This window comes from Macadamia integrifolia, chromosome 5 (assembly GCF_013358625.1).
Source record: "Macadamia integrifolia cultivar HAES 741 chromosome 5, SCU_Mint_v3, whole genome shotgun sequence".
In the NCBI taxonomy this organism is placed as follows: Eukaryota; Viridiplantae; Streptophyta; class Magnoliopsida; order Proteales; family Proteaceae; genus Macadamia; species Macadamia integrifolia.
In genome coordinates this window covers 22,397,417-22,408,507 of record NC_056561.1, presented here as the reverse complement: position 1 = coordinate 22,408,507, position 11,091 = coordinate 22,397,417, and the positions used below count along the sequence as shown (strand labels likewise).

Genomic DNA, 11,091 nt, shown 5'->3' with positions numbered 1-11,091 from the left:
GAGGCTGATGAGCATGGGCCGAGAGATATGGAGGCCGAGTATGTGAGTGAGGAGGATGAAGATTATTTCCTTCACCCAGACAAGGAGGAGAATGACAAGGAGGATGTCCTATAGGAGGAGCCCTTAGAGTCTAGGGCTACAGATCCACACTTTACAGCTCCATCACCTTCCTGTGGGGCTTTTGATTTTCAGAGGTTGATGGACAACATTGGTGCCCTGAAGGAAGGGCAGGATCAGATTTCTAAGCACGTAGAGGAGAGGGTCGTCCAAGGTTTGGCGATACAGCACAGACTAGAAAGATTAGAGGCCAGTTTCAAGTACTTCACTGAGGACTTGGATAGGGTTTCTAACAAAATTACTGCCAACTTCCTCTGTGTGAAGAAAGAAGTCGCCTTAGTGAATGACAGGTTTGATGTTTACGACTATCACTTTGAGCGCACCTCACGGCCTACAGGCGGGGAAACCTTCATCGTTGATGACAATGACGATTGATAAGTGGCAGCTTCTTTCTCTACTTTCCTTCATTCCTGACCTTATCTTTCATCCTTCCCTCTATATTTGATTATGATGATTTTGATATTTAGTGGTTGTATATTCTGACATACTTTTATGGGTTGGCACTTGGTAGTATTCTGTGGATATTTATAATTTTTGGATTGTTTTACTTGCTTTGATTTATTCTGTTGTGGTTTGGTGGTGACAATGTATCACCCGGTTTGTGATTATGTTTATATATATGATTATTAGGTACACGTTGTAAAATTTTTGGAAATTCAATATACCGCCGTTATGCTGCCAAAAGTTTTATTAAATTTTTGAGTTAATGGTTTATTGAATTGATCAATGAGTCTTTTTAAGTTCTACACTCATGCATGAAATGAAATGCAAGGATTTAGACTTTTCATCTTATTACAGGTTTTAATCATTTAAAGCTTTTATGTTTACACAATCTCGGGGTCCTATTATAAGACTCTATGAGTCTAACTTGTATGTTATGTGTCGGTAGAGCAGAGCATCGAGCTCTGATATCACCACTGTCACACCTCGTTCCATATAGAATAGGACCGGTGACTGAGTTAACACATGTTAACCCAAAACCTTTCAGGATCATCTGATACAGTAACCACAACACAACATACACACATGCACACAAAGTCAAGCAAATCCTATATTTCAGTGAAAGTCTTATATGTATATACCTGTAAATACCCCAATACTCTTGATACCCAAATTGTATTACATAATACATTTACATCTGGGCCCGTAGGCGTGATTTATATATAAGAAAGACAATTTAAACATCCAGAGCACAAATGGGGTAACATTTCTAAAATAATAAAAAAGAATCCTGTGTAAGTATCAATGTTGTTGTCCTGCAACACAACATTCGCATGGGCACTCAGCCCTAGCTCCTCAGTCAAATAACCTATAAGATCATCTAAAACTAGTATACATGTGGGATGAACTCACTAGCCTAGTAAGTGAAAAGAAAGACCAAACAAGCATATGCAATACAAATGAACCTATATGCATATAGTTCATTTTATTATCTTAGTCCATATAGACAAAAGTTCTAAGTCATAGGTCATGTGCTACTCACAATCACAGTGCACGTATACTCCAGGTACGAGCCGTGAATCTCATCTAGCGATACGCACATAGGGTTACCAGAGAAGGCCAGCTGTGGGTATCAAAAAAGTAAATTGTTGTTCCTCAATGAATTAAAGTAAATTGCTATTTCTCAGTGACATTAAAGTAAATTGCTATTTCTCAGCGACAATAAAATAAAATGGGCCTTACCCTGGATTAAATTAAAAGCAGTATGATTGGCCTTCTTATTATATCACTAAAGTTATCAACAGTCCTAATGATCAGTCAGACATATTTCTGACCGCCACTGTTGGTACACAACTTTGGGCTTCCCCCCAGTGATATACTCAACACCTAAACCCCTGCTGGGAAGGGTCGTAGCATAGGGATTTGTCATTCCTAATATGAGATAGTACGACTGTATAGTGCCACTACGTCCCATTCCATGGGCCACCAATGCATAAATGTCCAAGCCGACTATAGCATATAGTCTAGCAAAGCATCATATTCAATATTTTAAAGACATCCATCTCATATCATAAGCAAGAATAGGCATTTAGCAATTAATGATATCAGCATGTCAAATCATAAATGAATTTCATAATGCACATGTCAATGCATGTAATGGTACTCGTGGATGACTAGTCTATATAATAATGATATGATGACATGGCTAGTCTACAACCACAATGAAATCATGCAATGCCCTCTTCCTATGTACCTGGTTGTATACGAAGATCACCTTTAATAAGAGGAAGCTCCAACGTGCGATGATGTGAGTTTCTAGTACAACCTATCATAAAACGAGTTTGGTTTAGTATATCTCTACTTTACGCTCATAACCAACTAGGTATGATGATCTCAATGTGTTTAGAATCACTAAAGAAGATTACCCAATAAATTTGGGCTCAATTGGGACCTAAGAAGTTAGATTGGTGGGTCAAATGGTGGGTAAGACACCTACCAGTCCTTACTCGTTGCTTGACCCAGGAACTTTGTTGGGATCGATGGGCCAGGAACGACGGGCCAGGTCACCCACCGGTCTTGCCCACCAATCAAGCTAGTAGCTCTGCTTGGACCGATGGGCCAGGAACGACGGGCTAGGTCACGCATCGATCTTGCTTGCAAGTCAAGCCAACAGCCCACCTAGGATAGACTGACATTGGATTGGTGGGTCCAACCATTCCCAGTCACCCACCCATCAGAATCGAGATTTTACTGTTCTCTTCCATTCTTCATCCCACCTTTGGGAAATCAACAAAAGTATTCGACCATATTCTCCATAAATCTAAGGCTCCACATTATGCTTCCAACCTAGATCTAAGGTTGATCCAAAGTCTTGAGCGTGGACCTTATCTCTTTGCTTAAGAACACCTCAAAACCCCAAATCTTCTTCTCTTTAGCTCAAGGGGTCAACTAATGCTTTACAAATCTTGCAAGTCTTCCTTTAAATCCTTTATAAATAACATATAGGACCTTTATTAAACCTTAGGTTCACATTCTCAAGAGAAAATAACAAGATCCAAAGGATTGCTACCCAAATCGAAGGGTTTCACTTAGCGTTTCATAAGGGTTTAAGGAATATGGACTTTACTCACCTTAAATCGTAGATCTTGAGATGAGGATCATTAATCTGACGTCAAAATCGAAAGATTCAACCTCGGCAATGCACACCGAGCATTTTCTCCCCCATTTCTTCCTTCTTCTTCCCTTCTCTCTCCTTCTTTCTCTCTTCTTTACTTTTCTCACCCACCGTATAAAACAATAAATGTGGAGAAAGAAAGGTAATAAATTCTATTTATAGTGGGGTCAAAATATCTAAAGATCAGAGTGGTAAGTCACACTGGTGGATCAGGCTTACTTATGACCACCCATCAGTAGGCCAAAACTTAGATGAATCATTGAGATTTTTGATGCCAAGCCCCTAACATGTATTTCACTCTCGGTAACTTATTAACACACGTACTTGGCACAAAATATGGCTACATAACTTTATTATGTGTACATGACCTAGTGATATGCACAAGTGCACAGCTTGGGCACACGGACTTCTCTATGCACCGAATCCAACTCGTTTGACCAACCTGAGTTCAGAGTCACCCTTGCCATCATGTTTCATAAGGTACCCACCTCGGTTCGCTCGGGTTTAGATCCTATAAGATCAAATTGAACCAGCCAAAAAATTAGACTGGTTTTAGAGAGTAGGGTATCACAATTTTAGTCATTTTTAATGACTGAATCTAAAGACACATTGTGCTTAAAACGTGTATAGCTTTGAGTTGTGAAACCAACACAACTTGAATCAGATTAATCCTGTACGAGGAAGTTATGACTGTTTTAGTAAAAAAAGTCAATAACACCAAAATCCAGAGGCCTGCCAGTAACTACCGGATTAATTTTGGTTCCCTAGAACTTTTCAGTCTTTTGGCTAATAGAAGCCAACCGGTAACAATTGGACTTTTTCGGTAAGTTATTAGATGCCTTCCAGAAGGTTTCTGGTTAACTGGATGGCTACCGAATGACTTATGGAAAATTTTAACAGCTATATTTGAATATCCAATGGTTTTATTCATATTCCAACAGCTATATTCTTCCAATGCGTACCTCATATGGTAACTATCGGTACCGGTCGAGACAAAAAGTATCCGTTGGACATAATTTTTAACTCCTTCTTAAATATTTTGTTATCCATTCTAGACCACTAATCACCCATATAAACACCCCACTTCTGGCTCATTAATAATGAATTAATATGCAATGTGAAATTTTTGTAAAAATCTATTAGAAAAGGTATTTGGCAGGCCTACAATGCGAGATTCCATTGAAGGAAAATCTCAAATTTTGCACAAACAAGCAATGAGATAAATCTGAGAAAACTAGTAAATAAAATAAAAAAACTGTGAACATTGCACAATAGCTAGATTGTAACCTAATCTAAGATTTTGAAGAAATAAGTTTTGTGAAAATCCCCACGAAGAAGTACTTGGCAGCACTTCATTGCTGCCATACTAGGGATAGCAGTGAGTTGTGCTCAGTAGAAGTATGATAACAGGAAACAAAAAGTCGGAATGTAAATACATAAAAAAGGGAAAAGAAGAGGATTTACTCCTACAACTTGTTGTGAAGATTGTTTTGTGGCTGCAAGGGCATTTGCTCAGATTTAGTAAGTGCAAGATCAAACTGATGCGTAGTACAGTAATAGTTCCTTACGATTTCAGTGCACGAATCTCGATGGCTTGGACTATGGCTCTCAGATATATGTTCGTAGGATTTTTTAGGTTCTCCAAAACATGAGAGGGGTCATATATTTATAGATAATAGGCTCTTTGGCCACCAAGGCAAGCATGAGCAGCTTCCAAATGAGGATGTGATCTCCTTCCTTGCTTAGAGAGAGATTTAGGTCTATATATGGGAAGTGTATATTCCCAAACGATGTAAGAAATTAACACATTTGTCACATATGTTCCTAGAGTCTTCTAAGGTCTTCTAGTTACCTAGTATGTGTCTAGGTACATGTATTGGGTGTTAAGTATCATATTTGATCAAGATATGGTGAAAGATTCACCAAATCCCTACAAAATCACAACAGTTAGGTTGGCACAATATATTCTTTGGATGACATAGTTGACTTTTTGCTGATGACAATCTCGATGCAAATGGCATTAGACAAAGTGTGTTCGACGTCGGCCTAACTTAGTACAAGTCTGGATTGAGTTAACTTAAGGGGTCTGGTCTAATTGGGGTTTTGACTCAATTTAGTTTAAAACCATCCTATGCTAGCATGGAAGTAAAAGTACACTTCCTTGGTCTCATACAAGAACTCAACCATAAATACACAGTCTCTCCGTGCCTTAGAGGGTTCCCAACTCATTATTGCATAGCCCTTCTATGGTGTTTACAAAATGCCCCTCTTTGGATAAGGCTAGGAAACAATTGAAAGACAAAGAAGTGATTCTCCGATAGGACACTTCATCCGTTGAGCAAAAATTTTTGGTATCGTGCTCAAGGGTACTGATAAACAACACCATATCGGTTAAAACATCGTCAAAAGAAAAATCCAGTGGTGTATGTGTAAGGCCTCGGTGTGACTTGCACCTCCAACCGGTATATATTTTCCATTGTAGAATAAAGTGGTAGATGCGTAGACGGACCCTACAATCTCAGATAGCTGAAGAGGGATGGTCTTAATTGACACATAGACATTGTTCAAGGCCTTTAACACTGTGCTACGGTGCTCTAGTGAGGCCATTAGAAGTCCCTGAATAGAAATTCTTGCTTGGGTCTTCTTCAGTTTCTTAAGTACTTCAGTTTCGGGTTCTAGATGATTTATGGTATTGGATCCTTTATGCTTTTGCCTAGCTAGCCACATTCAATCTAGGTGGTTTAAACACCTTGCTACTCCTAGTTTCATTATTGTTGTACTCTATAGTAGAATTGAATACAACTCTATATCGAATCCTGAAATGAGTTCATCTATCTCCAGATCATTGTCAATATAGATCAAGCTAATGCTAGGCTCGCTTAAAGGTTTTGTTCTTATGATTCACCTTCCCATCCTAACATCTATGACCAAAGACGAAGCTAGTACGGCCGTATGTTTCAATTGTTGAATGCATTTAGGATCGACAGCTTGGGTATAACCAGAGGGAGGGCATCTCGTTGTATGAAGTAATGGTCCCTGGATATGTCTAGGTCACTAGCCATTGCACCAAAGAGTATTGACTTAATTTTGGTTACTCGTTCATGGATCCTTTCGGTTTGCAGAAGGCAAGTATCCTTCCAGTTCTCAAATATGTAAATGATCATATGGATTTTGTCTTTGAGGCATTTGTTGTCAACCTTCAATGCACTTCATTCCTTAACCAGTGCGATGAACTCTTATCTATTGCAAGTGTCATAACATGCATCAATCTTGTCTAACTCAGTTTTGAACTCGACCATGTTAAAGAGGGTATTCTCAAATTTTTTGATATTGTCCTCTTCTGAACTGGGAGGGCTTTTGGCATTAGTGGGACTTGTTTTTCCTCTTTGGCATCACTACCGATGTTCACTATGCATACGTCCTTAGATAAGAGTTTTCATATTGCAATAGCGGTGACATCTAAAGCCATTTCCTTGGTCCATTCCATAAGAGTTGGGTCACTTTGTCCTTCAATAGGGTTGATAGTGATTTCGTATTTGTTATCATCCTCATTGTTGTACTAGAGACAATTGACCGCGTTGGAATTTCCATCATGTGTTGGAAGTGGGTTAGTTACCACATTAGGTTGTGACTTGGTACGAATCATGGATTCTTCCTTATCCAATAGATCTTGGATAGCATGTTGGAGCATGTAGCAGTTGTTAGTTGAATGCCCCTTTTGTCCATGGTAGTCTCAAGATAGTTCTTCTTTGTACCGTTTAGGAAGCAGATCTGACAATGGTCGTAGCGGAAGTTGGGTAAGTTAACCCTCAGCTTGGAATTTTTGGTACATTGCTAATAGTGGCATAGCTAAAATCGGCCAATGCTGCAAATATAGTGAATGACTATGTAAATATGTAATTCTTGTAATCTCCAAAAAGGTTCTTGACCACCATATGGACTTGCTCATTCTCCGTTGATCTATCCCACATAAGAGTGGCCTTCGCCCTAAATCTTGCTAGGAAAACGATAAAACCCTCATTGGGCATTTGTCTTTTCATTTCTAAATCTTTTATAGTCATTTCCATCTCAGTATTGTAGGAGTATTAGCTCTTATAGGCCTTTTTGATGTCACCCCATGTGTAGGTCTAGGAATTATCAAGAGACATGAGCCAACGTAAAGTTGTGCTAAGGTGAATTGAAAGGCTTATCTGAGTTGTTTGTCAGAGAATTGTTTCACTTTGAGTTAGTTGATGAAATCTTTCAGATGGACCTTAGTGTCTCCTGTACCGGTAGATTTTTTAGATTTCCACTTGAATCCCAGGGGTGGGCTAACATTTGGAAGGTAGATCCTTTAGTTTTGGCAATTTGTTGCTCAATGGCCTTGACACCTCTAATGGATTTCTCATATCATTTCACTTTTTCTCGGAGTGCTCTCTCTTTAGCCATTTTTTCTCTAGGATTGAGTGCTGAATCAGTGTTGACAAATGTGTCCTATCCAGATGTCCCTCCATTTGGTTTGTTAACTCGTGTTGCTCGAGATGAAGATTGTTTAGGAACCACATTGTGTTATTGATTTTTGAATGCCACAACTAGATCTTCAACAATCTTCTTAAGATCGGGTATCTCAGATCAAAGCTAACTATTTTAGAAGCTCCCTCGTTGGCACTCTTGGGTAAAGCTGGTGATGACTTAGGTAAGGGATTTGAAGATTGACTCCTGACCAGTCTAGAACCTTTTCTAACCAAGGCGGGTTGATCCAATGAATAAGAAATGGTGCCTATAGAAGAAGTTGTACCCTTGTTAGACTTTGATCGGACTAGCCAAGCCCCTCGATGGTATGCCTCTTAGCATAGGAAATAATGATGCACAAACAAGGTTCACACAACACAAACCGTTCCAAGTCTCTTGGAGGGAGAGTCATTCACCCAAAGTTAGTAAGATTTAAAGTCCTAGGTGTATCAATCTATGTTTGGAATGAATATATGCAATTGATTGTCAATAGGTCATAAGGTTCCCTTACTACAACAAGGAGCATCGGATATACCTCACACCTAGTCTTTGCCATCGATGTTCAAATGGTACGTTGATGCATCCCTTTAATATACCTGAAGGTAGTGGACTAGAGGGTTATGAGTTCACTATGGAGGCCCTGCGGACCTTCATTCTAGTCCCATGTCTACTTGTCACGTGAGTGGCCATGCATAGTGCAGTGCAAGTGTGTGAAAGTGTAATGTATAATGCTTGTTAGTTACAATAGAACCCTAGCAAAAATTGCATTTGGCAGACATAGTTCGTAATTAGCCAACGTCAGTCAGTGTGCAAATAGCGTCAGCCAAAATGCTTCTTGCGTCGGCCCTGAGCCAGTACTTCTCTTGCTCAAGTTGACTCAGGAGGTTTGGTCTAATTAGGTTTGTGTCAAAGCCATTAGCCATTTGTTTTGAAAATATTTTTGTTAATTTTTAGCCTTCCTATGCCAAAATAGAAGCAAAGGTATACTATCTAGGGAGAGTATGTAGCCTCGATCGTTAATACATGAATCATCCGTGTCTTAAGGTGTTCCTTTCTCATCATTCAATAGCCCTTCTAGCGGTGAAAACATGTGGTGTCTACAAGTGGCTCAACCATGCGGTAACCGAGCTACAAGTGGCTCAGACCTGCGATAGCCGAGCTACGGATCCGAGCTATAGATCCTATGATTTGGGGACAACTGATCTACGGACTACTCTTGGTCCATCAGTCTTGAATTCTGACTGATCAAACGGTTTGTCTAATGATCTAGCCTTGACACACACGGTTCGAACTGTGGCTCCACGTGTCATGGTGGCACTGTGTCTATATTTTTACCATAATAGATATGTTACTTATCGTGTTACTTATCGCATGCCCTGGTGAGTTGTGAAGGAAGCTTGGGTATGTTATCATTTACCAAAACATGCACTTGGGTTTTGAACTCTTCCATATCTGAACCTTGATTTTTGGGATCATCCATTTCTATCTCTGATGGAGTCGATTCCAGAGAAATGCAAATTAATCTATCTCTGAACCTAACCCAAGACGGAGATGGATCAATCTTATATTGCATCGATGGAACGGCCGATTCCAATTAAATGGGCTACCATTAGACCAACTGAACTACAAGAAATCCAACATCTAGATTTGACCTAATACCCCCTTTGGTTGATTCCTATAAAGAAGCGGCATGCATATCATGCCCAAACAATTTCACATAACAAACATCCAACCAAGCCAAACCCAAACAAGGTTTAGTAAGTGTGGGCACAAGATTGAATGAGTTCAACATAACTTGAGCACTGGGACCCACACTAGAACCAGATTGGTTAGAGATGTGACAAATAGTATCTAGGCCAATGAAGTATCGGATTGGCTATAACACAATATTACAGTTAATGTGTTATTTCGTAAGCGTTTGGGTTCTATATCCTTACATGATGCATGATGGTTTAGGATCTTGGACATGAGGTTTCCCCTCGTCAAAAAATCCCAATCTGCTGTAGATGTAAAAATTATTACCCAAAGATTCTTGGTGATACTGACAATTTATGATATAGAAACTGAAGGATGATTGATTGATTCTTTATGAACAGCCATCACTTTCACTTGAATATACATTCATTACTTTTGATGGACGAAGGGAACAACGATGATTACTCAGAATTTGAAGGAGCAAGAGATGAAATTACTTCACTCTTTTACACTATAGAAGTGGGGAAGGGGAAGATAACAGCCAAGAGACTTCAATTCACGAGAAGCATAGGCTTATTGTATCACTACTTCGTTGTTAAAATGAAACTCCTGCTTTAGTCTTTCTTAATGAAGAACTCATTGATGGTAGGCATAATCTGCGGTGGGCGCTGGCGTACGAACTTGCGGAGACTGTGTTCCGCATATTTCTCACCTTCATCCGCGTTCTCAAGCACTGCCATTGCACGGTTAGCTTTGTTGATCCTGCATAGGTGAAAAAAAAAAAAAATTCATCAAAGCAATTCCAAGCAGGGGTTTTACTTTTTAGTAGAGTATCGGAACAGTATCGGTCTTAACTAATACTGATCCAGATCACCCATATTGGATGGATGTTGGCCTTTACCGATGCCAATCTGATCCAACCCATTCTGCCAATCCGATACTGATCCCTCATTCCATGATTCCAATTTTCCATTGGAAAATTTTTCTGTTTGGTTCTGAAAGCATAAGGCTGAGAGAATAGAAAGGAAAGGAGGATACCTGACTTCAGGGTTAATGAGAAGGTTCCTAGTGAGCTGGAAGACGCACATGCCTGTTACAAATGTCAAGCAAGCAAGGAGAGGATACACCTCGGGTCTCATCCAACGGCTTGGTGCCATTTGAGTTCTGAAGAGTGAACTGTGAAGCCTGGCTACCACAACTCCCCTTCTACCTTCTCCTCTTGCTTCAAGATGCCAAAATCAAAACTAACCAGTATATGCTCCTTATTTGCTTACTATGGAGCATGGAGGGAGACTGCTTATAATGCATAGCAAGAGATGTGCCTTCCCTATTAAATTTTCCCACTTTACCACTTTACCAAAACCAGGGGCTCACTCCTGGTTTTGAGGTTTTCCTTTTCTCTTTCCAAGTTTGATTTCCTTCTGATAAATGTTTCTAGACCAACATTCCAATCAGAAAAAGAGAATTTTTCTAATCCCACTTTCAATTTTTTTCTTTTTTTTTTTTTTTTTTCTTTTAATCCTTCAACCACACGTTAAAAAAGATAAAAGAAATATTTAGGTTGAAAATTGACTAGTACTTGAAAAATTGAAAATTATAATCCAACGTGAGAATCATACCTTGGGTTTGTAGCGTACTAGTGTAGTTGTTCTGTCATTTGGAAGAGTGATTGG

At 39.4% G+C, this 11,091-nt stretch overlaps 1 protein-coding gene across 1 annotated transcript; it reads right to left on the bottom strand.

Moving 5' to 3' along the window:
• Positions 1-9,775: 9,775 nt before the first annotated feature.
• LOC122077786 lies at positions 9,776-10,716 on the bottom strand. Its single transcript, XM_042643657.1, has 2 exons — positions 10,457-10,716; positions 9,776-10,180 (listed from the first exon to the last, which is right to left on the bottom strand). The coding sequence occupies exons 1-2, from the start codon at positions 10,573-10,575 to the stop codon at positions 10,033-10,035; spliced, it is 267 nt and encodes an 88-aa protein (XP_042499591.1). The 5' UTR covers positions 10,576-10,716; the 3' UTR covers positions 9,776-10,032.
• Between the last annotated feature and the right edge of the window lie 375 nt (positions 10,717-11,091).

Excerpts from the sequence above, each read along its gene's own strand:
- LOC122077786 (XM_042643657.1), bottom strand. The coding sequence starts at position 10,575 with ATGGCACCAAGCCGTTGGATGAGACCCGAGGTGTATCCTCTCCTTGCT. Across the intron at positions 10,181-10,456 it reads CTCATTAACCCTGAAGTCAG|GATCAACAAAGCTAACCGTG; the intron begins GTATCCTCCTTT and ends TCACCTATGCAG.